We start from the raw sequence: 26991 nt of genomic DNA, 5'->3' as shown, positions 1-26991 counted from the left end.
TTTTCTGCAACTTCCTAAAAAGTTGACACAAATTTAGGCATTTTTGGCCGTGGCAAAGACAAAAAAAAAAGCCCACAAACTCCTCAGTTAGTTCTTTATTTCTCTTTTTTGTGTGTTTCTTTTTGGAACGCTGCTTATGGCACAGGGGTGGGACCAAACCAGCTCTGCTTCTTTCAATTCCTTTTGTGTGCTTGTGAAGTTTTAACTTGTTCCAATAATTTAAAACGTTTGCATGCACAAACAACACTTAAGACATTTAGTATATCTGTATGTGGTATTAAATTATGGAATGGATTACATAAAGAAATCAAACGGTGTACTAATATGATCCTATTTAAAAAAAACTGTTCAAACTCAAAATGTTTACCAAGTACAAAGAAGAAGAACCATGAAACACGTTCTGAACTTTTCTTTCTTTCTTTCTATTATATTTATATAGCGCTTTTCTCAAGTGACTCAAAGCGCTTTACATAACTTAATAATCTTATTTTTCTCACCAACTTACTTCACAATTTATTATTTATTTGTTTATGTTACAAAAAGCAAAACCAGTGAAGTTGGCACGTTGTGTAATTCGTAAATAAAAACAGAATACAATGGTTTACAAATCCTTTTCAACTTATATTCAATTGAATAGACTCCAAAGACAAGATATTTAATGTTCAAAGAGATAAAACTTCTTCTCCTTTTTTTTTTTTCAAATAATCATTAACTTAGAATTTAATGGCAGCAACGCATTGCAAAAAAGTTTGTAGGAAGACATATTTACCACAGTGTTACATGGCCTTTCCTTTTAAATTTTTTGTTCTGGAAAATCTAGAAGAAATAATGATTTGTCTTTGTTAGAAATATAGTTTGGTCCAATTTGTTATATATTCTAACAAAGTGCAGATTGGATTTTAACCTAATTAAAACATGTCATCAAAATTCTAAAATTAACCTTAATCAGGAAAAATTACTAATGATGTTCCATAAATTCTTTTTTTTATTTTTTCAAAAAGATTCAAATTAGCTAGTTTTTCTCTTCATTTTTTTGGGTTGAATTTTAAAGAGTCGAAAATTGAAGATAAACTATGTTTCAAAATTTAATTAAAATGTTTTTCCTGTTTTCTCCTCTTTTAACCCGATCAATTAAGTGTTTTTTTCATCATTTATTCTCTACAATAAAACCTTCCGTAAAAGGAAAAAAAAATGTACGACGGAATGACAGACAAAAATACCCATTTTTTAAGTATATAGATTTATTTATTAAAGGTAAATTCAGCAAATTTGTTATTTCTGGCAATTTATTTAAGTGTGTATCAAACTGGTAGCCCTTCGCATTAATCAGTACCCAAGAAGTAGCTCTTGGTTTCAAAAAGGTTGGTGACCCCTGCTCCAGAGTATACCGTATCTTTATCTTCACGTTAAATGTACCGTATTGCATCACAGCTCCTGGTTGCCATGGTCGCCAAGTTGGGAAACATGGACGACCCGTTACCGCAGGAGTCCTTCGAGGGGGTCGATGAGGACGAGTGGGTGAGTGGATGCGTAAAAGTGAAGACGAAAAAGTCCATTTTCATCATGTCTACTTCTCTCTCTTTTGCTCTTCCAGGATGATTAAAAGTGGAGCGGGGGCCCAGTGTAAAGTCGTGTACGTGCTCACACCCACACACTGTATCACTCCGAGGAATCTGCACCATTCAAAATGGTCATTCAGTCACTCTGCTGTCTTTATATAAACCTTATGGATTGTTCAAGTCTTAAATGTGCAACAAAACGTTCAGGGATTCAAAAAAAACAACAATAACTTCTTTCAAAATGTGCAAGTGCCACATCATTAGGTACACAATCTAAGATGTTTACTATTCCGGATGTGTCTTTATTGTTATACTGCTTGCTTTTACCTAACACTCTTATTATGTAAGCACAATCGATGAAATATGTTTTTATGCTTGATGAGCAAGCAGACATAATCAAGGATACAACAGGGTTCATATTTGGCTGAACTGGATTTTTTTTTTTTTTTTATTAAACAGTGTAGTTTTTCGAAGGTATTTCAATTCTATTGCTGTTGTATTTGTACCATTTATATATTTTCTACATTGGGGGATCTTCATTAACTGTAGTTTGGCTCGAGAGGACCTTTTTAACGGGACCACTTCTTTACTCAACATTTAGTGTACTTTCTCTGTGGGATCTTTTTCTACGTGGGTGTTTCTTGATATGCAACCACACGGTAAAATGACAGTATTAGTTCAAAACCCGAAACCAGTGAATCGGAAATAATAAAAACAGAATACAATGATTAGCAAATTAGTTCCAACTGCAAAGACAAGATATTTAAAGTTCGAAGTGAGAAACACATTTTTTTTGTGTGCAAATAATCATTAACTTAGACCAGGGGTCACCAACCTTTTTGAAACCAAGAGCTACTTCTTGGGTACTGATTAATGCGAAGGGCTACCAGTTTGATACACACTTAAATAAATAGCCAGAAATAGCCAATTAGCTCAATTTACCTTTAATTAACAAATCTATATGTATTAAAAAAATGGGTATTTCTGTCTGTGATTCCGTCGTACATTTTTTTTCCTTTTAGGGAAGATTTTTTTGTACAGAATAAATGATGAAAAAAACACTTAGTTGAACGGTTTAAAAGAGGAGAAAACACGAAAAAAATAAAAATTAAATTTTGAAACATAGTTTATCTTCAATTTCGACTCTTTAAAATTCAAAATTCAACCGGAAAAAATGTAGAGAAAAACTAGCTAATTCAAATCTTTTTGAAAAAATTAATAAAAGAATTTATAGAACATCATTCGTAATTTTTCCTGATTAAGATTATTTTAGAATTTTGATGACATGTTTTAAATAGGTTAAAATCCAATCTTTGTTAGAATATTTAACAAATTGGACCAAGCTATATTTCTAACAAAGACAAATCATTATTTCTTCTAGATTTTCCAGAACAAAAATTTTAAAATAAATTCAAAAGACTTTGAAATAAGACTTAAATTTCAGTCTACAGATTTTCTAGATTTGCCAGAATAATTTTTGGGAATTTTAATCATAATGAGTTTGAAGAAATATTTCACAAATATTCTTCGTCGAAAAAAACAGAAGCTAAAATTAAGAATTAAATTAAAATGTATTTATTATTCTTTACAATAAAAAATAAAAAAAATACTTGAACATTGATTTAAATTGTCAGGAAAGAAGAGGAAGGAAATTAAAAGGTAAAAAGGTATATGTGTTTAAAAATCCTAAAATCATTTTTAAGGTAGTATTTTTTCTCTAAAATTGTCTTTCTGAAAGTTAAAAGAAGCAAATTTAAAAAATTTATGAATTTATTTAAACAAGTGAAGACCAAGTCTTTAAAATATTTTCTAGGATTTTCAAATTCTATTTGAGTTTTTTCTCTCTTAGAATTAAAAATGTCGAGCAAAGCGAGACCAGCTTGCTAGTAAATAGATACAATTTAAAAAACAGAGGCAGCTCACTGGTAAGTGCTGCTATTTGAGCTATTTTTAGAACAGGCCAGCGGGCGACTCATCTGGTCCTTATGGGCTACCTGCTGCCCGCGTGCACCGCGTTGGTGACCCCTGACGTAGAATTTACTGGCAGCAACATATTCCAAAAAAGTTGGCACAGGTGCATTTTTACCACTGTGTTACATGGCCTTTCCTTTTAACAACACTCAGTAAACGCCTGGGAACTGAGGACACCATTTTTTTAGCTTTTCAGGTGGAATTCTTTCCAATTCTTGCTTGATGTACACCAGACCTGGGCAAATTAAGGCCCGGGGGCCACAAGTGGCCCGTTGAGCTTTTCAATCCGGCCTGGCCGGACATTCCCAAATAATTTATTTTAGATCTTTAAGATGGAAAGTGTTGCTGCCGTTATGATGTGCAGTCATGTTTTCTAAGTCTTCAACTATACAAAGTATTTCAATGGTTGGAATCTGCGCTTATGGATGATACACCAGTTACTATGGTCATCTAATTAGTTACTATGGTCATCTAATTAGTTACTATGGTCATCTACGTCACAGCAGCTCAGACGAGGCACCAAGCAGTCTGGGCAGGAAGCGTTTCCACAGACGCGGAAGGAGATTTTCACAACAAAGTTCTAAAGCTTAGTGATATATAGAATAGAATAGAACGTACTTTATTGATCCCTGGGGGGAATTCAGCAAATATCAGATGTATCAGATTGCAGGTGGGTTTATTTTGTACCCTTTGCGTTCATATTTCACTGTATGTTGCATTTTTGTTGCGTTTCGCTTGATTGTAAAATGTCGATCGAAAGCGGGGGTGACGTTCATATTTTGTCAATATTCAGTGTTTTATCCTTCATAGAATAATGTAACATTCCGTTACGTTTTTTAAGGCGGTCTGTCATAACGTTTTTAGCATTCAATCAGACATTATTGTGAGGTTTTGTATTAGTGTTCCTAAAAATAGATCTACCGTCCTCCAGACACATTTTTTCTCTAAATGTGGCCCTCCGAGTCAAAAATAATTGCCCAGGCCTGATGTACAGCTTAAGTTGTTCATCAGTCCAGGGTCTCTGTTGTGGTATTTTACGCTTCATAATGCGCCACACAATTCAGGGGTAGACAGGTCTGGACTACAGGCAGGCCAGTGTAGTACCTGCACTCTTTTACTATGGAGCTACGCTGTTGTAACACGTGCAGACTGTGGCTTGGCATTGTCTTGCTGAAATAAGCAGGGGCGTCCATGATAACGTTGCTTGGATGACAACATATGTTGCTCCAAATCCTGTATGTACCATTCAGCAATAATGGTGCCTTCACAGATGTGTAAGTTACCCATGTCTTGGGCACTAATACACCCCCATACCATCACAAATGCTGGCTTTTGAACTTTGCACCTATAACAATCCGGATAGTTCTTTTCCTCTTTGGTCCGGAAGACACGACGTCCGCAGTTCCCAAAACAAATTTGAAATGTGGACTCGTTAGACCACAGAACACTTTTCCACTTTGCATCAGTCCTTCTTAAATGAGCTCGGGCCCAGCGAAGCGTTTCTGGGTGTTGTTGATAAATGGCTTTCGCTTCGCACAGTAGAGTTTTAACTTGCACTTACACATGTAGTGACCAACTGTAGTTACTGAGAGTGGTTTTCTGAAGTGTCCCTGAGCCCATGTGGTGATATCCTTTACACACTGATGTCGGTTTTCCTGAAAGATCAAAGGTCATGGGCATTGCCGCTTATGTGCATTGATTTCTCTATGGACCGTAGATGGTGAAATCCCTAATTTTTTTGCAATAGCTTGTTGAGAAATGTTGTTCTTAAACTGTTGGACTACTTGCTCACGCATTCGTTCACAAAGTGGTGACCCTCCCCCCATCCTTGTTTGGGAGATTGAGCATTTCATGGAAGTTGCTTTTATATCCAATCATGGCACCCACATGTTCCCAATTAGCCTGTTCACCTGTGGGATGTTCCAAATACGTTGTTTGATGAGCATTCCTCAACTTTCTCAGTCTTTTTTGGCCATTTGTGCCAGCTTTTTTGAATAATGTTGCAAACATCAAATTCCAAAAAATAACAACGGTTCTCATTTAAATATCTTGTCTTTGCAGTCTATTCAATTGAATATAGGTTGAAAAGGATTTGCAAATCATTGTATTCTGTTTTTATTTACCATTTACACAACGTGCCAACTTCACTGGTTTTGGGTTTTGTAAAATACAAAGAAGCCATGACAAATTACGCATCTTGTAACCTCTGATGGACTGAATTAAAGCCAGCTGTTCAGTCATATGCATGTGAACTGCAGGTGTCCTCAGTGTTTGTGCAATGATTTTGCTGTAAGGTTCTAATGTATGTACTTGTGCTACTACCCACACGCCACAATCATTTATGGATACTAACAGGGAAATATGAATAGGTGTAAGATATGTTTTTTCCTACATTGACTTACATTAAACACATTCTGACCAATTTTATGTTTGTTGTTCTTATTGAAACTGTGGTGGGCTCTTCTATTTCAGGGGGTGAGATTGCTGAGGTAGTTAAAAATCTCCTCTGTGGCAAGGCCCCCTCGGGTGATTGAGATCCGCCCGGATTCCTTAAGGCTCTGGATGCTGTGGGGTTGTCTTGGTTGACGAGACTCTGCGACATCGGGGGCGGTACTTCTGGATTGGCAGACCGGGGTGGTGGTGGTTCCTCTCTTTAAGAAGGGGGACCGGAGGGTGTGTTCCAACTATCGTGGGATCACACTCCTCAGCCTTCCCGGTAAGGTTTATTCAGGTGTACTGGAGTGGAGGCTACGTCGGATAGTCGAACCTCGGATTCAGGAGGAACAGTGTGGTTTTCGACCAGCTCTATACTCTCGGCAGGGTTCCGGAGGGTGCATGGGAGTTTGCCCAAGCAGTCTACATGTGCTTTGTGGACTTGGAGACGGCATTTGACCTGTGTGGAGTGCTCAGAGAGTACGGGTATCGGACTGTCTGATTGTGGCGGTCTGCTCCCTGTATGATCAGTGTCAGAGCTTGGTCCGCGTTCCCGGCAGTAAGACGGACCTGTTTCCAGTGAGGGTTGGACTCCGCCAAGGCTGCCCTTTGTCACCGATTCCGTTCATAACTTTTATGGACAGAATTTCTTGGCGCTGTCAGGGATTTGGTTTTGTGGCTGCAGGATTAGGGGTCTGCTTTTTGCAGATGATGTGGTCCTGATGGCTTCATCTGGCCAGGATTTTCAGCTCTCACTGGATCGGTTCGAGTGTGAAGCGACTGGGATGAGAATTAAAACCTCCAAGTCCGAGTCCATGGTTTTCACTCGGAAAAGGATAGGGGGGCCATCTCCTAGTTAGGGAGGAGATCTTGCCCCAAGTGGAGGAATTCAAGTACCTCTTAGTCTTGTTCACGAGTGGGGGAAGAGTTGATCGTGAGATCGACAGGCGGATCCGTGCGGCGTCTTCAGTAATGCGGACGCTTTATCGATCCGTTGTGGTGAAGAAGGAGCTGAGCTGGAAGGCAAATCTCTCAATTTACCGGTCAATCTACGTTCCCATCCTCACCTATGGTCATGAGCTTAGGGTTATGATCGAAAGGACAAGATCACGGGTACAAGCGGCCGAAATTAGCTTCTTCCGCGGGATGGCGGGGCTCTCCCTTAGAGATAGGGTGAGAATCTGCGCCATCCAGGTGGAACTCAAAGTAAAGCCGCTGCTCCTTCACATCGAGAGGAGCCAGATGAGGTGGTTTGGGCATCTGGTCAGGATGCCAACCGAACACCTCCCGAGGGAGGTGTTTAGGGCTTGTCTGAGTGGCAGGAGGCCACGGAGAAGACCCAGGACACGTTGGGAAGACTATGTCTCCCGGCTGGCCTGGGAACGCCTCGGGATCCTCCAGGAGGAGCTGGACGAAGTGGCTGGGGAAAGGAAAGTCTGGCCTTCCCTGCTTAGGCTGCAGCCCCCGCGACCCGACCTTGGATAAGCAGAAGAAAATGGATGGATGGATTGTTATTGAAACACATCAGGTTTTTTCCTTACAGTTGTTGACAATAAATCAAAGTATGGAGCACCCCTGCAGAGGCCATCCCTGTATTTTTGTTTTGTTTTGTTGTTTGTCTATGCACGGTGTAATCGTACTGTATTTGCGCAACATGTATTTTGTATTGCTTTTTTTGTTTTTGTTTTCGTTGCTTTAGTTTTGTAGCTTGATGTAGAAATAGCACCTCTGAAGGGATTGCTGGTTGCTCATTTAATGTCTTTTATTTCCTACCAAAAATGGTGCTGTGAATGGCCGCCACAGCACTGTGCTCTCATACTTGCTGCCTTCTTTGTTTCTTGCGTTTAACAAAGAGAACACACTCGGTGCAGTCTACCAAGTCAAATTCCTTGTGTGGTCAACATACTTAATAATAAAGTGGATTCTGATTATGATAATACGGACGCCATTTTTTGCCTCTGAAAAATGTACATTATGAGATTAAAAAAAATCATTAGTTTGAGAAAAAAAGTCAAAATTATGATATAAATGTCAAAATTACCATATGAAAAGTTAAAAATATGATTTAAGAGATGTTGACTTTTTTGGGGGGATAGGTTGATTGGCAACACTAAATTGGCCCTAGTGTGTGCATGTGAGTGTGAATGTTGTCTGTCTATCTGTGTTGGCCCTGTCATGAGGTGGCGACTTGTCCAGGGTGTAAACCCGCCTTCCGCCCGATTGTAGCTGAGATAAGCGCCAGCGCCCCCTGCAATCCTAAAAGGGAATAAGCGGCAGGAAATGGATGGATGGACTTTTTTTTAATCAAAAATTTGACTTTCTTATCCCATAATTATAACTTTTTATCTCGATTGTGATCATCCCATTGTTTGTAACTCTTCATGTGTACCTCTTTTATGGTGCGAGCTACAAGAGACACCTAAATTTCTCCAAGGGGATTATTAAAGTATATATCTGTCTCTATCTCTTTTTGTCTCATAATTTCAGAATTGTTTTAAAAATGTCAATGACTTTTTATCTCATAATTCAAGCTGTTTACCTCATGACAGCGGTTGATTTTATAATTTCGATTTTTAATCCCATAATTTTGATATTTTGTCTCATAATTTGGCTTCACGGTGGCAGAGGGGTTAGTGCGTCTGCCTCACAATACGAAGTTCCTACAGTCCTGGGTTCAAATCCAGGCTCGGGATCTTTCTGTGTGGAGTTTGCATGTTCTCCCCGTGAATGTGAGTGTGAATGTTGTCCGTCTATCTGTGTTGGCCCTGCGATGAGGTGGCGACTTGTCCAGGGTGTACCCTGCCTTCCGCCTGATTGTAGCTGAGATAGGCACCAGCGCCCCCCGCGACCCCGAAAGGGAATAAGCGGTAGAAAATGGATGGATGAATGGATGTCTCATAATTTCCATTTTTTAATGTCAAAATTTTGACGTTTTACTTTACAATTACAACTTTTTTTTTTCATATTTCTTATATAATGATTAGGACTTTATTTCATAATCATTAATTTTATGCCATAGTTTATTATGACTTTTTTCATAATTAAGATTTGTTTTTATTTTAGTGAAGTGAATAATATTTAAATAGCGCTTTTCTCTAATGACTCAAAGCACTTTTACATAGTGAAACCCAATATCTAAGTTACATTTAAACCAGTGTGGGTGGCACTTGGAGCAGGTGGGTAAAGTGTCTTGCCCAAGAACACAACGGCAGTGACTAAGATGGCGGAAGCGGGTATCGAAACTGGAACCCTCAAGTTGCTGGCACGACCACTCTACCAACCGAGCTACACCGCAATTTTATCTCATAAATAACTTTTCGTCATGATTATTACTTTTTATCTCATAATTCAGACATTCTTATCTCATAATTCCACATTTTGACCTCATATTTTATGATTTACCATGGAGTGGGATTTTTTTCAGCGGTGGGATCATGTTTGCATACATTCTTACACACATGCATTTGTACTTCACTACAGATAAAGTGATAAGAAAATATATTCGGAAAACATTTATTTCTGCCACTCTTTATTGTTATGTGTACTCTAAATCCGATAATTTGTATAAGATTAGACCTAAAGTATGTGTATGCTATCATTAAAAAATATATTTCAATCTTTCACCACTTTGGGGCAATTTCAGCACCGCGTTATTTAGTAAACTGCTTCAGGGACAAGCGGTAAAAGGCCTTGGGGTTAGAGTGTCCACCCCATAACCCTCCCGGATTTTCCGGGAGACTCACGAAATTCAGCGCCTCTCCGATAATCTCCCTGGACAAATTTTCTCCCGAAATTCAGGCGGAACTGGGGGCCACGCCCCCTCCAGCTCCATGCGGATCTGAGTGAGGACAGCCTGTTTTCACGTCCGCTTTCCCACAATATAAATAGCGTGGCTGCCCAATGACGTTATAACTGTAGAATGATTGAGGGTGAGTTCTTGGTTTCTTATGTGGGTTTATTTTTAGGCAGTTTCATTAACGTCCTCCCAGCGCGGTAACAACACACAACAACAGCAGTCACGTTTTCGTCTATCACTCTACCGTAAAGCAGTTCGTCTGCCGTAAACAGCAATGTTGTGACATTCTTAAACAGGACAATACTGCCATCTACTGTACATGTATATGGTTAGAAAAATAGTGACAAAGAATAAAAAAAAGGATGAACAATTCAACCCTTAACCAAACAATGAGTAGATGAGTGTTATGTGTGTGTATACGTGTAAATAAATGAACACTGAAATTCAAGTATTCTTTTATACATATATATATGTATATATATATATATATATATATATATATATATACACACACACATATAACAAAATAAATATATATATATATATATATAGCTAGAATTCACTGAAAGTCACTTGAAATACTTCTAGCTGTAAATATACTCCTACCCTCTTAACCACGCCCCCAAACACGCCCCTCCCCAAACCACACACCCCACCCCATCCCCGACCACGCATTAGTACTTTAATTTTAACTACAAAATAGATGGATGGATGGACGCTTTAATATGAACCAGTTTTTTTCAACCACTGTGCCGCAGCACACTAGTGTACCTACCGTGAGTTATAACGTTTGGTGTGCCGTGGGAAATTATGCAATTTCACCTAATTGGTCGGAAAATTTTTTTTTTTGCAAACTAGTAATTGTAATCCGCAAACAGGGTGCTGTTGTCGCTTGTATGTGCTGTCTGGAGATCAGCAGAGTAACCATGTAATACTCTTCTGTACCAGTAGGTGGCAACAGGTTGCTCATTGCTTTCTAAGCCTACTTTGAAACAAAATAATAATGATGGTTGTGGTTTGAAATCATATCGAAAATTTGAGCAGGTATGATGAAAACGACTTTATATTGTCAATATAGGCTATTGAGTTTCTTTTTTAACATTTTCTGCTGCTGTTCTATATTGCAGTGGTTCTCAACCTTTTTTCAGTGATGTACCCCCTGTGAACATTTTTTTAATTCAAGTACCCCCTAATCAGAGCAAAGCATTTTTGGTTGGAAAAAAGAGATAAAGAAGTAAAATACAGCATTATGACATCAGTTTCTGATTTTTAAATTGTATAACAGTGCAAAATATTTGTAGCGGTCTTTCCTGAACTACTTGGAAAAAAAGATATAAAAATAACTAAAAACGTGTTGAAAAATAAACAAGTGATTCAATTATGAATAAAGATTTCTACACATAGAAGTAATCATCAACTTAAAGTGCCCTCTTTGGGGATTGTAATAGAGATCCATCTGGATTCATGAACTTAATTCTAAACATTTCTTTACAAAAAAAGCAATCTTTAACATCAATATTTATGGAACATGTCCACAAAAAATCTAGCTGTCCACTTGAATATTGCATTGTGGCATTTCTTTTCACAGTTTATGAACTTAAATTCATATTTTGTTGAAGTATAATTCAATAAATATATCTATAAAGGATTTTTAAATTGTTGCTATTTTTATAATATGTATTTTTTTAAATATCACGTACCCCTTGGCATACCTTCAAGTACCCCCATTTGAGAACCACTGCTGTATTGGTTACTCGGGTCACAAGACAATAGCGGAACCATTGTAAGGGGAACTTTAAGGGCGGGGGACACAGGATATGATGACATGTGTTGGGTGTTGGACACCTGGAAGTGGAAAAAGTAAGAGCAGGAATAAAAAGGCAGAAAAAGACAATAAATGGGTTGTACTTGTATAGCACTTTTCTACCTTCTAGGTCAGTCAGGGGTCAGGAACCTTTTTGGCTGCGAGAGCCAAGAATTCAAATATTTTAAAATGTATTTCCGTAAGAGCCATAAAATATTTTTTAGCACTGAACACAACTAAACGCGTGCATTTTTAAGTAAGACCAACATAGAGTATAACAGGTCTCTTATTCTTTGTAATAACATTGTGTTTCCAAAGCTTACTGTGGGGGGGCGTAGCCTGCGGGCCTACAGCGAAGCAGGGTGTTGCCAGGACCAGCCTCAAAATCAGCGAAGGGTGCGTAAATGGCCCACCTGGGCCTTGTCATCTCATCCCCTGTCGCTCCTTTTATAAGCAGTCGCCAGGAGTAGAGACGGGGTTGGAGCTGGAGCCAGAGCGCGAGCGAAAACGAAAGAAAAAGACAATTGCTGGAAACCAACTGAGAGACTTATTGAAAAATAAAAAAATATTGTAACCCTGAAACAGGCTCTCATGTCGGTGCTTGGTGGTCTGAAGAACCCCCAGGAGAGCAAGCCTTAAACTAACCCATGATAAATAAATCACTTCTTACCCTTAATGCAACTTCTTGAACCAGTGCAGTAGAAAAAAGGATGGATGGATTCAAATGCATGAGCATGTTTTCTATTTTGATCGTTATTATTAACACTTTGATTACAAGTGGAATTATTCATTACTTATTGTGTTAAGCAGTGTCACTTCAGATTTATCCGAGAGCCAGATGCAGTCATCGAAAGAGCCACATCTGCCTCTAGAGCCATAGGTTCTCTACCCCTGTTCTAGGTACTCAAAGCGCTTTGACACTACTTCCTCATTCACCCATTCACACACTGATGGAGGGAGCTGTCATGCAGGGCGCTAACCAGCACCCATCAGGAGCAAGGGTGAAGTGTCTTGCTCAAGGACACAACGGACGTGACGAGGTTGGTACTAGGTGGGGATTGAACCTGATACCCCCGGGTTGCGAACGTCCACTCTTACACTGCGCCACGCCGTCTCATTTCAAATTGTTTTTTTTTATGACGCTATGCTGTTGTAACACGTGCTGAATGTGGCTTGGCATTGTCTTGCTGAAATAAGCAGGGGCGTCCATGAGAAAGACGTCGCTTTGATGGCAGCATATGTTGTTCCAAAACCTTTCAGCAGATGTGTAAGTTACCCATGCCTTAGGCACCAATGCGTCGATAACAGTCTGGATGGTTCGCTTCCCCTTTGTTCCGGATGACACGATGTCGAATATTTCCAAAAACAATTTGAAATGTGGACTTGTCAGACCACGGAACACTTTGCATCAGTCCATCTTAGATAAGCTTTGAGAAAGCTATTCAGAAAGCTCAATAAGCTTTCTTTTGGTGTATTATTAAGCTTATACTGCTAATAAGTGACAAGTTTGGCACACAACAATAACGACGAGGATGGGATAGTGTCCCTCTGGATGTGTTTTAATGATAAAAATATGCTTTGGCTCAAAAAGTTTGAAAAACACTGATTTGTATATTTGTGTTGGCCTTGCGATGATGTGGCGACTTGCCCGAGATAGGCTCCAGCGACCCCAAAAGGGACACGCGGTAGGAAAATGGATGGATGATGTAAAGTTGTAGACTAGGGGTCTCAAACACGCGGCCCGAGATGTTATTTTGCGGCCCGCATCTTAATATGAAAATGTAATGTTGGTGCGGCCCGCGAGTTTTGTATGAATAACGCTTTACAGCGTCATACCTGTACACTTTTTACCCCTCCAGGGGTAATCATTCTCCGGAATTCCCCCCTAAAATCGATAATAAGGGGGAACCGTGGAGGCACTGCCTTTAACGTCCTCTACAATCTGTACAAACTGCGTGCCAGCCCAGCCACATGTTGTATTTGGCTTCTGAAGACACAGTAAGTGACTGCAAGACATAGTTGATCAATAGCCATACAGGTCACACTGAGGGTGGGCACATCAACAACTTTATCACTGTTACAAGTATTTGCCACACTGTGAACCCACACCAAACAAGAATGACAAACACATTTTGGGAGAACATCTGCACCGTAACACAATATGAACACAACAGAACAAATACCCAGAATCCAATGCAGCCCTAACTCTTCCGGGCTACAATAGGGGGCGGGGGTGTATATTGTACAATATATTGGTGTGGTTGCCCCGGGAGATTGTCGGGAGGGGCACTCATATTCGGGTGTTTCCTGGAAAGAACGCGAGAATTGGCAAGTATGTTGCTAGGGCGGGAAAGCCATTCAAAGAAGGTGAATTCATTAAAAAATGCATGTTAGATTCTTTTAAGAAATCTTTTCTTGCGGCCCAGCCTCACCCAGTTTCTGCATCCATTTGTTTTCAGAAAGATGGCTGAAAATATCGGGTTTTGTTGCCCCATTTAGATTTTTTTTAAATATATTTCCATGTCTGTCCTGAGTCCTCCTCCAACTTGTTAGTCGGTTTGCCTTTTGCTAAAATACTCACTAATAGTCACTAGAAAAAAGGCTAAAATAATCTGGTTTTGTTGCCACAATTTGATTTTTTTCTCCCTAAACTTTTTCTTTTTCATGCACACATCTGACTGCGACTCACTGAAAATGACACACAAATCCACTTTCATGTCGCGACCCAGCAGTTGGGAACCACTGGTCAACTGTATAAAAGTTACTGTAATATTTCCGTGTCTGTCCAGACTGATTGACCACTTTGCAAAAATGAAAAGGAGACAAAAAAAGAAAAAGGGACGGCGTGGCGCAGTGGGGAGAGTGGCCATGCGCAACCCGAGGGTCCCTGGTTCAAATCCCACCTAGTACCAACCTCGTCACGTCTGTTGTGTCCTGAGCAAGACACTTCACCCTTGCTCCTGATGGGTGCTGGTTGGCGCCTTGCCTTGCATGGCAGCTCCCTCCTTCAGTGTGTGAATGTGTGTGAATGGGTAAATGTGGAAGTAGTGTCAAAGCGCTTTGAGTACCTTGAAGGTAGAAAAGCGCTATACAAGTACAACCCATTTATTTATTTACATTACAATTTACTTCTCAGAAAATGATTCCCTGAACAGACACACAACAGTTGTTCATTTATTCTACTACTGTGGCTTTATTCTTTTGTGTATATTTTATAGTTTTGTGTATCTGAAATAGGATTAGCCACATTGCCATAAATGGAAATTAAATAATATAAAAGAACCCAGAGATGTAGGGGTGCTTTATTTTTTGTTTTACTTTTGTAGATGTTAAATTTGCAGATAATTACTGCAATATATATTTCAAAAAGATTCATTGCTCTTCCTTTTTGCTTTTACCAGTAGCAGTTTAGAAGTCTGGAGTAAAAAAGTGCACAAGTAGGTCAAATGCATTAGTTCATTTCAGGTGGTTAATCAAAGATCCATACAACATAATCTGATATGATTTCATAGTTTAAAGCATTATTTATGTATTTTTTATGATAAATAAGTGCTAAAAATGTTTTTGCTTGCGCGCTTTGCACGCTCACATGAATTATTTGTGCCCCAGGTGTGCCCCAGTACAGTATTAGGTCTAGTGACGCCCCTGTTTGAAACCCCTGTTGTAAACAATTGCAGAGCGTGGAACTCCCACGATGCAGTTCTTCCTCCCGACCGCCAAGTGTCAGTGTATTTAGACTTCAACACCTCCATGCCTCTGTGAACTTTGACACTCGCCTAACCTTCACGCTCTTCCTGCATGTGAAAACAGGACCTCCGTCCTCAAAAGGACGCATAAACCGCTATAAATGGTAAGAAAATGTTTTTGTTTTTTTTTATTAAATTCAAACTCAAGGTTTTCCTTTCCGTCGTTTTTAGTTGTTAGCTTTAGCGGGAGATGTTATCGTAGCCTTGCGTAAGTCATCAGAATAGCGTCTTCTTCCTGCCTCATGTTTTTTAATGTACCGACTATTTAATGGAGTTAGTGGCTTGTGAAAACATTATGTAGTATTGATGTAGGTCCAGTCATTCATTCATTCATTTTCTACCGCTTTTTCCCTTTCGGGGTCGCGGGGGGCGCTGGCGCCTGTCTCAGCTACAATCGGGCAGAAGGCGGGGTACACCCTGGACAAGTCGCCATCTAATCGCAGGGCCAACACAGATAGACAGACAACATTCACACTCACATTCACACACTAGGGCCAGTATGCCTAAAAAGGAAACGGTCACTTGTAAAAACATTGTCATGTAAAGCAGCTAAATCAATCAATGTTTATTTATATAGCCCTAAATCACAAGTGTCTCTAAGGGCTGCACAAGCCACAACGACATCCGCGGTACAGAGCCCACATAAGGGCAAGGAAAAACTCACCCCAGTGGGACTTTGATGTGAATGACTATGAGAAACCTTGGAGAGGACCGTATATGCATAACTTGCCAGCCTTGTAGTGTTGTGTCGTTTGCAAACGATTCGTTCGAATGAACGAATCTTTTGAGTGAACGTACTGAACCGAATCACTTTATGAACTGATTGGTTCCTTTCTCAGTTTAGTTGAGCTAGCCGCGACCATGCCAGTATGAGTGGAACTGGGGCATTCTGTGACTCACTGAACCCTCGACGTCGGCGAACGACGCAGTCAGCTACTCATCATGGGGGCGTGGGAAGAGACTGAGCGAACGATTCATTCACCGCGGATTGACGACATGAATCACCGCTGGGGAAGCTGTTAGTGGCTGACTCATGATTCTCCGACACAGAACTGCTGCTGCAGAAGTGATTCGGTGAACAAATCTTTTGAACGAATCAATTTAAGGAACTGATTCTAGTGATTCAGTACAGTCAAAAGAACTGCCGATCCCATCACTACAACCTTGAGACCTCCGATTTCGGGAGGTGGGTCGCGTGGTTGGGGGTGGGGAGGGGGCGTGGTTAAGAGGGGAGGCGTATATTTACATATATATATATATGTATATATACACGGCGTGGCGCAGTGGTAGAGTGGCCGTGCGCAACCCGAGCGTCCCTGGTTCAATTCCCACCTAGTACCAACCTCATCACGTCCGTTGTGTCCTGAGCAAGACACTTCACCCTTGCTCCTGATGGGTGCTGGTTGGCGCCTTGCATGGCAGCTCCCTCCATCAGTGTGTGAATGTGTGTGTGAATGGGTAAATGTGGAAGTAGTGTCAAAAGCGCTTTGAGTACCTTGAAGGTAGAAAAGCGCTATACAAGTACAACCCATTTATATATGTATATATATATAATATATATATATATATATATATATATATATATATATATATATATATATATATATATATATATATATAAATACTTGAATTTCAGTGTTAATTTATTTACACCTTTACACACACACAACACTCATCTACTTACTGTTGAGTTAAGGGTTGAATTGTTTTCCTAACCATATCCATGTACAGTAGATGGTAGTATTGTCCTGTTTAGGAGTGTCAAACATTACCATAAATTGATTAACGTGGACCCCGACTTAAACAAGTTGAAAAACTTATTCGGGTGTAACCATTTAGTGGTCAATTATACGGAATATGTACTGAACTGTGCAATCTACTAATAAAAGTTTCAATCAATTCAATCAATGCTGTTTGCGGCAGACGAACTGCTTTACGGTAGACGAAAACGGACTGCTGTTTTTGTGTGTTGTTGCCGTGCTGGGAGGACGTTAATGAAACTGCCCAACAATAAACCCACATAAGAAACCAAGAACTCGCCCTCGATCATTCTACAGTTATAACATCATTGGGCAGACATGCTGTGCTGTGGGAAAGCGGACGTAAAAACAGGCTCCGGTCCGCCTGAATTTCGGGAGATTTTTGGGAGAAAATTTGTCCCGGGAGGTTTTCGGGAGAGGCGCTGAATTCCGGGAGTCTCCCGGAAAAGCCGTGAGGGTTTGCAAGTATGCGTATATGTGGGCAACACCCCCTCTCTAGGGGAGACCGAAAACAATGGATGTCGAGTGGGTCTAACATAATATTTTGAAAGTCCAGTCCATAGTGGATGTAACATAATAGTGAGAGTCCAGTCCATAGTGTGGCCAGCCGCAGACCATCCCAAGCGGACACTGGTCGGCAGCGCAAGGATGTCCCCAACCGATGCACAGGCAAGCGGTACATCCCGGGTCCCGACTCTGGACAGCCAGCACTTCATCCATGGCCACCGGACCTGTGCCCCCCCTCCACAAAGGAGAGGAGGGCAGAGGAGAAAAGAAAAGAAACAGCAGATCAACTGGTCTAAAAAGGGGGTCTATTTAAAGGCGAGGGTATACAAATGAGTTTTAAGATGGGACTTAAATGCTTCTACTCTAACTGTTACCGGGAGGGCATTCCAGAGTACTGGAGCCCGAAAAGAAAACGCTCTATAGCTCGCAGACTTTTTTTTGGCTCTAGGAATCACTAATAAGCCGGAGTTCTTTGAACGCCGATTTCTGACCGGGATATGTAGTACAATACAATCGGCAAGGTAGGCTGGAGCTCGACCTTGTTGTATTTTATACGTACGTAGTAAAACCTTAAAGTCACATCTTAAGTGCACAGGAAGCCAGTGCAGGTGAGCCAGTACAGGCCTAATATGATCAAACTTTCTTGTTCTTCTCAAAAGTCTAAAAGCCGCATTTTGTACCAACTGTAATCGTTTAATACTAGATATGGGGAGACCCGAAAATAATAAGTTACAGTAATCGAGACGAGACGTAAGTAACGCATGAATAATGATCTCAACGTCGCTAGTGGAGAAAATGGAACGGATTTTAGCGATATTACGGAGATGAAAGAAGGCCGTTTTAGTAACACCAAATTACAGCAAGACTAGTTGTGAGTCAGTTTATTCTTTTAAAGTCCAGTAATATACTGTGTTTATAATCCAGAAACCAAGATCTACAGGTCACACTTACTACATTATTGTTGTCATGGGTGTGAATGATCGTTCCGTTGTTTTCCACAGGCTAAATATTTAGCACAAGTCATCGTGATGGGAGTTCAGGTGGTTGGTCGTGCTTTTGTTCGGGCTTTACGGCAAGAATTTGCAGGTAAGCTGTCATTCACAATCCTGATGCAAGACAAAAACACATGTGTTTCTTTTAATCATGCATGCTAGCAAGGAATAAATGAGAGCCATTATAGCCAACAAACATTAAAAAAACAAAACTTTAACTTCCAATTCCTCCTCTCACCGGGAGGTTGACTAATAAGATGTTCATATTAGGGCTGGGCGAGGCGGGATTTTTTTAATATCTCAATATTTTTAGGCCATGTCACGATACACGATATATATCTCGATATTTTGCCTTAGCCTTGAATAAACACATGATGCACATAATCACAGCAGTATGATGATTCTATGTGTCTACATTAAAACATTCTTGTTCATACTGCATTAATATATGCTCATTTTAAACTTTCATGCAGAGAGGGAAATCACAAGTCATTCCACCAAAATGGTATTTATCAAACAGTTACTAAGTAGTGGCACAAACATTCATGTCATTTCTAAACAGAAAGTGCAAGATTGTCAGGGACATTTTAAAACAAGCTATGAGTGCACTTTTGTGCATGATGTCGCTAAGATGACATGTCAAAACAACACTAAATTGAAGTGAACTTTTTGTAAAGGTGCGCTTGTTTTTTGTCTCTGGGAGAAGGAGAGACAAGATAGAGTGAGAAGAGACTGTAGTGTAATGCCCGCAGCTAAAAGCAACTGCGTGGGAACCTATACTCAAATATCACAATATTTTTCTATATCGCACAGACACAAACCCGCGATTTATCGCCAAGCCCTAGTTCATATACTGTATTCATGTTTAGATGAAGAACTAATCATAAACCTCGCAAAGAAAAATAGAGGTGGAACCAAGCGTCTTATCTTGCTATTTCCGGGTCTAAATTGGCTGTCAAAGCGGACCAACTTCAATTTACAATTTCTGCTCTCACCGGGATGCCGACGGATAAAATGTTTGTATATTCATGTTTAGATGAAGAATTAATCCTAATCCTCTATAAAAATAAAGTAGAGGTGGTACCAAGCTTGTTTTTTGCTATTTCCGGGTCTAAATTGGCTGTCAAAGCTGACCAACTTCAATTTACAATTTCTGCTCTCACCGGGATGACGACGGATAAAATGTTCGTATATTCATGTTTAGATGAAGAATTAATCCTGATCCTCTATAAAGATAAAGTAGAGGTGGTACCAAGCTTGTTTTTCGCTATTTCCGGGTCTAAACTGGCTGTCATAGCTGACCAATTTACAATTTCTCCTCTCACCGGGATGCCGACGGATAAGGTGTTCATATATTCAAGTTTACATGAAGAATTAATCGTAATCCTCGATAAAAAAAAATAGAGGTGGTACCAAGCATCTTTTTCGCTATTTCCGGGTCTAAATTGGCTGTCAAAGCTGACCAATTTACAATTTCTCCTCTCACCAGGATGCCGACAGATAAGATGTTCATATATTCACGTTTAGATGAAGAATTAATCATAAACCTCGCAAAGAAAAATAGAGGTGGAACCAAGCGTCTTATCCTGCTATTTCCGGGTCTATATTGGCTGTCAAAGCTGACCAACTTCAATTTACAATTTCTGCTCTCATCGGGATGCCAACGGATAAAATGTTCGTATATTCATGTTTAGATGAAGAATTAATCGTAATCCTCGATAAAAATAAAGTATAGGTGGTACCAAGCTTGTTTTTCGCTATTTCCGGGTCTAAATTGGCTGTCATAGCTGACCAATTTACAATTTCTCTTCTAACCGGGATGCTGACGGATAAGATGTCCATATATTCACGTTTACATGAAATATTAATCGTAATCCTCCATTAAAAAAAATAGAGGCGTACCAAGTATCTTTTTCGCTATTTCCGGGTCTAAATTGGCTGTCATAGCTGACCAATTTACAATTTCTCCTCTCACCGGGATGCCGACGGATAAGATGTTCATATATTCGCGTTTAGATGAAGAATTAATTGTAATCCTCGCAAAGAAAAATAGAGGTGGAATCAAGCGTCTTTTTTGCTATTTCCGGGTCTAAATTGGCTGTCATAGCTGACCAATTTACAATTTCTCCTCTCACCGGGATGCCGACGGATAAGGTGTTCATATATTCAAGTTTACATGAAGAATTAATCGTAATCCTCGATAAAAAAAAATAGAGGTGGTACCAAGCATCTTTTTCGCTATTTCCGGGTCTAAATTGGCTGTCAAAGCTGACCAATTTACAATTTCTCCTCTCACCAGGATGCCGACAGATAAGATGTTCATATATTCACGTTTAGATGAAGAATTAATCATAAACCTCGCAACGAAAAATAGAGGTGGAACCAAGCGTCTTATCCTGCTATTTCCGGGTCTATATTGGCTGTCAAAGCTGACCAACTTCAATTTACAATTTCTGCTCTCATCGGGATGCCGACGGATAAAATGTTCGTATATTCATGTTTAGATGAAGAATTAATCGTAATCCTCGATAAAAATAAAGTAGAGGTGGTACCAAGCTTGTTTTTCGCTATTTCCGGGTCTAAATTGGCTGTCATAGCTGACCAATTTACAATTTCTCCTCTAACCGGGATGCTGACGGATAAGATGTCCATATATTCACGTTTACATGAAATATTAATCGTAATCCTCCATTAAAAAAAATAGAGGCGTACCAAGTATCTTTTTCGCTATTTCCGGGTCTAAATTGGCTGTCATAGCTGACCAATTTACAATTTCTCCTCTCACCGGGATGCCGACGGATAAGATGTTCATATATTCGCGTTTAGATGAAGAATTAATTGTAATCCTCGCAAATAAAAATAGAGGTGGAACCAAGCGTCTTTTTTGCTATATCCGGGTCTAAATTCGCTGTAAAAATCTGGCCATTTTACAATTTTCTGCTGTCACAGTTCCCCTTTAAGAGTTGAAGTGGTTCCATGACCAATCTTGTCACTCAAAACACTCATGTCTTACATAAGTCTGGCCCATTAAAATTAATTCAAATCAATTTAATCCAAAAGCAGTTTTTTAACATGAGAAAAGAAAAAAATACTTTGTGAGAAAAAAAATTATTCATAAAACAATACAATAGTTCTACAAACAACTTAATTTGTTTTATGAAATAATATAATTCAAAGCATTTATTCCACCAGGATGTAGAGGACTTCAAATTTAATATTGGTTTGTTGTAATTGATGTCTTCCAGTCTAATCATAACCAACATGTACAAGGATGAATTGATTAATGTGGACAAGTTAAACAAGTTGAAAAACTTATTCGGGTGTTACCATTTAGTGGTCAATTGTACTGAATATGTACTGAACTGTGCAATCTACTAATAAAAGTTTCGATCAATCAATCAATCAAGCCAAGTTACCAGCAGGTCAGAAAGCTGGGATATCAGCAAGTAATGGCGTTAAAAAAAACCGTACATTCCGAGTTATGCTATCCCTTCCAATTAGAGTAGTGGGGGAGAGGAGTGGACATTTTTCAGGAGAGTTAATTTAGTGCGATAAAATGACTATGATTGGTATTGAATTGGTAATCAGAGTTATTCTATTATGCATGGCTGTCATGTATTTCTGTGTGTGCAGAGAGTCAGGCGGCAGCGCGGGCAAGAGGCAGCTCCGCAGGTCAGCATTCAGCAGCCGCAACCAGTATCAGTGGGATGAGCTTAACAGAGGCACAGCAGATTCTCAACGCCTTTTCATTAAACGCAGAGGAAATCCAGAAGGTGAAAAACACACTATCAACATGTCTGCTAATTTTGGCCCCAACATAAGTGCAAACCAACACAAGGAAGGTGCAATGACAAGATGATATACCATCTGTAAGAAAGGTTTTTATGCACATTTGAGCACACAAGTTCAGTTATTTCCAATGATATAAATAATACATTCCATCTTCAAACATTTTATTAATTTTGGCATTCATTCCAGTAAAAAAGTTAACCCCTGTTGACAATACACAGTATAAATTTGATGTCCAGATCCTATATTGATATTGGAAAATGTAGATAATAGACTTCCTTTTATTTTTAGACTTCCTTTTATTGTCATTCAAATTTGAACTTTACAGTACAGATAAGAACAACATTTTGTTGCTTTACCTCGTTGTAGTTCAGGATAAAAGAGCAATAAGGTGCAGATATAAATAAATAGATTACTGTACAGATAAATATATTTCACTTTTATGAATGTATGTTATATTGTCTTTCTATTCCATCAAGTTAATCTGTTTTTGGGGGGAATTAAAAAAAAAATTTGTTTATTTTTTTTCTTCGGTCAATGGTCAACCAAATAAACAAACAGTTGTACATTCATAGATTGAAAATGAAAATGTTGCAGACCGAAAGGGTTTAGGCTGAAGTTAAACACTTATTGCGCCTAACCCTATAAACAATATCAAGTACAAAATTAACTTCCGAAAATTATGAAATGTCCTTTGCACAACATATTATAAATACACATTACACACAACATGAACGTAGTTCAATTATATGCACAGTAAAGGCATGTGTAATATCCCCGTACACGTATTAAACCTTTGCACCAATTATATACTACCGGTATATTTAAAAACAATTATACTTCCATTATTATTTATAGCCCACATTTAGTTTTTAATTAACATTGATCATAGTTTTAACTACAATGTTGATTCAAGAGTGGTATATTTTTCCAAGACATTGGTCTTAAAGTGTTTTTTAAATGGAATCGAGGGGATTGTTATGATGCGTTCAAGAGTCTTATGGCCTGAAGCAGAAGCTGTCACAGAACCTGAAGGTTTTGCTACGGAGGCTGCGGAACCTCTTTCTAGAGTCCATCAGTGAAAACCAGTCCTTGGTGGGGTTGGGAGGAGTCTCTCCAGATTTGGTCCGATACCAACAAATAAACATGCCATCTTGCATGTAATATCTCCGATAAAAGCAGTACTAAGGCTACTAGTTGCTAGGCTAAAGAGCTAGACATAACTTTATAACGCAACTGTCTTTAATCAAAAAAAGTTTCAGTCATACACACAAATAAGTAGTAAACAAATATATTACTTTCAAATACAGATTTTCAGAGATAGAATCGTACAAGAAAGTATCCACTAACATGTGTATGGAAGATTAAATTTACTGTCAGGACTTTAAATTAGTGTGACCACTAGGTGTCGCCAAAGAACTAATCACTACTCCGCTTTAAATTTTAGGACACCATATGTCTGTTATAAGGTTGGTATTTTTCATACCTACTATTGTTCTCTGAATAATTTGAGTTGATCAAGTTTTTTCCAATATTCCACATTACAAAATACTAAAAAATGTACTATGGTTCGTGCTGATATTATATCACATTATTATTGGAATTGGCCGATATATAAGGCTCCAATATTGATATCGGAACACCCCTTGCAAAAATGATAAAACCCTCAGTCTTAAGTTGAACGGCAAAAGTTCACAACAGTAAGAAAATAAAACCAGAATAGCACACTTCCTTACACAGGACTCTTCCTCTATATGGAACTACCTTTTTGAGGCTGTTTCTTTTTTTTGGGGATTGGACACGTCTTTGAAAAAAGCCAAATGTACAGTACATACAGAGACAATCATTTGATGCTCTTGGGAGGTATTGTTCAGTCTTATGTGGTTTTAGAGCGAGCTAAGTCAATGTAATTATTTCAAGCTAACACTGTATATTTTATGTATGTTCCAGAACTATGAACATCTTTTCAAAGTGAATAGTACAGCGGTGGGTGGTTCCTTTTATCTACAATCAAAAGTAAGTATTCATTTGCTGACGTTCTCGCCGTTGCTATGGTTACATTGCCTTCAACCTTGTTGTCAAATGCACGTCTGGCAGCTTGCCTTAGAATACTGAAGCAATCATTAAAACAGGCATGTTCAAATTATATGTACAAAAAAATTGTGAATCGGACCATAAAAAACACCCCTTTGTTTTCCTGCCACCAACCTAATCCCCCTCCCGTCCCATTGTTCGCATGTCATTCTGTTAGAAATCTCAACGTCTTAAGTCACCATCGTGACTTTCTGTCTGTACGCAGGTGTTTCGGGCTAAAGAGCGTCTAGATGAGGAACTTAATATTGAGGCACAACAAAAGGGGGAGTCACAGCAAAGCACGGAAACATGATTTACTGTATGAAAAACAACCATAGGTCTTCACCCCTCCCATACCCCAACACCTTGTAAATTATCCCCAATAAATGTTGTCCTTTCTTTACCTTTCTACTGTTTGCGTTTTATGTTCAAAACAGCAGGATAATTATTTGCAGAATGATACAAAAGTATACAAAAACTACAATACATTTTTTGTCATTGTTCAAAAAATAAAGGCAAAATATGACCAGAAAAACATATTTTTATAAGCATGACTTAATTGTTACATGGAAAAGGTATTTTGCAGGAAGTCTCGAGAAAGAAATGACAACTAATCGTACCACAAAGTTGTAGTTTAGATGTAAGATGATTGTTTTCCACAAGAATAAAGAGAACAATTGTGTAGAAATAATGTGAGGAACATTTTATCCTGTAAGAACTTAATGTTATAGTAAAAATAAAGAAAAAGATAAGAACCAAGTCATCATTTTGAAAATATATTTTTAACATGGGGAATAGTGGTCATTTAATGCTAGTAAAGTCATATTTGTAAAACAGTCCCACAATGAGAAAAAGTTGAATTATTTAAATGAGTCAATATTATAAGGCTTAAAGGCTTACTGAAATTAGATTTTCTTATTTAAACGGGGATAGCAGGTCCGTTCTATGTGTCATACTTGATCATTTCGCGATATTGCCATATTTTTGCTGAAAGGATTTAGTAGAGAACATCGACGATAAAGTTTGCAACTTTTGGTCGCTAATAAAAAAGCCTTGCCTTTACCGGAAGTAGCAGACGATGTGCGCGTGACGTCATGGGTTGTAGGACTCCTCACATTGTTTATAATATGAGCCTCCAGTAACAAGGGCTATTCGGACCGAGAAAGCGACAATTTTCCCATTAATTTGAGCGAGGATGAAAGTTTCGTGGATAAAGAAAGTTAGATTGAAGCAAAAAAAAAAGAAAAGCGGCGGCAGTGGGACCGTTTCAGATGTAATTAGACACATTTAATAGGATAATTCTGGAAGATCCCTTATCTGCTTATTGTGTTAATAGTGTTTTAGTGAGATTGTAAAGTCATACCTGAAAGTCGGATGGCTGCGGTGAACGCCAGTGTCTCTCAGAGAAGCCAATGGAGGAGCCAAGATCACAGCTGCCTTTTTGAGCTGCAGGAGGAAGTCCCATAATCCACTGAAGTCTCCTGTAAGAGCCGACTTAATATCACAATTTTCCCATCCAAAAACTCGCTGGTTGACGTAGAGAAACATGTTCGCTTGACCGCTCTGTGTTAAAGCTTCACAACAAACAAAGACACACAGGCTGTGTTTCGGTGTTAAAGGCAGCTGCAATCCACCGCTTTCCACCAACAGCATTCTTCTTTATAGTCTCCATTATTAATTGGACAAATTGCAAAAGATTCAACAACACATATGGTCAAATTACTGTGTAATTATGCTATGAAAAGACACGACTTTTAGCCGTGTGTGGTGCTGGGCTATAATGTCCCCTCCAACCCGAGACGTTACAAACACGCGTCATCATTCCGCGACGTTTTCAACAAGAAACTCCGCGGGAAATTTAAAATTGCAATTTAGTAAACTAAACCGGCCGTATTGGCATGTGTTGCAATGTAATATTTCATCATTGATATATAAACTATCAGACTGCGTGGTCGATAGTAGTGGGTTTCAGTAGGCCTTTAAACCCAGTGTTGTGTAGTAGCTTGTTACATGTAGCAAAGCCACATAGCTTAACTACATTTCCCAGTAGCTTTGCTGCTTTTTCAATCAAACGATCAAAGTATATTTATATAGCCCTAAATCGCGATTTCCGTTGCTTTATTTTTTCACCATTGTAGCGGGTAGCTTTGCTGCAAAGCTACCCGCTACAAAAGAAGAGAAAGAAAAGAGAAAAATGGACGAGTGCAACTCCACAGACAGGGGACAAAATTATACGGGAAAAAAAGCAATGGTGATTGGTTGGTTTACATATACGAAAACCCACAATGATTGTTTGGTTTACTATGATGAGTCACGATTGGTTAAGATTAGGGCAAAACATTTAGGACCGGCCAATCAGAGGCAAGATCATCGAACCAGGAAAGGAAATCCCAACAGACACGCACATCCCAAATGACGACGAGGGAGTCGGAGAAGAGAAGAGAGAATATTCAAACGGGCAATTTAAAAATTTTAATATTCTTTTAACGATACAGACGATGTCCAGGAATCCCACAATGTGGCTACTTGGCCACATTTGGACAAATGTATGCTTTTGGAAA

General features: G+C 39.1%; 1 protein-coding gene across 3 annotated transcripts in view; it reads left to right on the top strand.

Moving 5' to 3' along the window:
- coro7 (coronin 7) overlaps positions 1-24833 on the top strand; it is a 350254-nt gene extending 325421 nt beyond the window's left edge. Inside the window, exons 27-31 of one of the 3 annotated variants that reach the window (XM_061884835.1) lie at positions 1432-1518; positions 18578-18662; positions 22202-22341; positions 24308-24373; positions 24657-24833. In XM_061884835.1, the coding sequence (XP_061740819.1) occupies positions 1432-1518; positions 18578-18662; positions 22202-22341; positions 24308-24373; positions 24657-24743 (465 nt within the window). In that variant the 3' untranslated portion in view covers positions 24744-24833. Of the gene's footprint in view, positions 1-1431; positions 1519-1594; positions 5958-15259; positions 15414-18577; positions 18663-22201; positions 22342-24307; positions 24374-24656 lie in introns of those variants that run through there. The other 2 variants (XM_061884834.1, XM_061884833.1) reach the window with 2 other exon arrangements.
- Positions 24834-26991: the final 2158 nt, after the last annotated feature.

The sequence above is a fragment of the Nerophis ophidion genome, linkage group LG23 (genome assembly GCF_033978795.1).
Source record: "Nerophis ophidion isolate RoL-2023_Sa linkage group LG23, RoL_Noph_v1.0, whole genome shotgun sequence".
NCBI lineage: Eukaryota > Metazoa > Chordata > Actinopteri > Syngnathiformes > Syngnathidae > Nerophis > Nerophis ophidion.
This window is presented reverse-complemented; position numbering and strand designations above follow the sequence as displayed.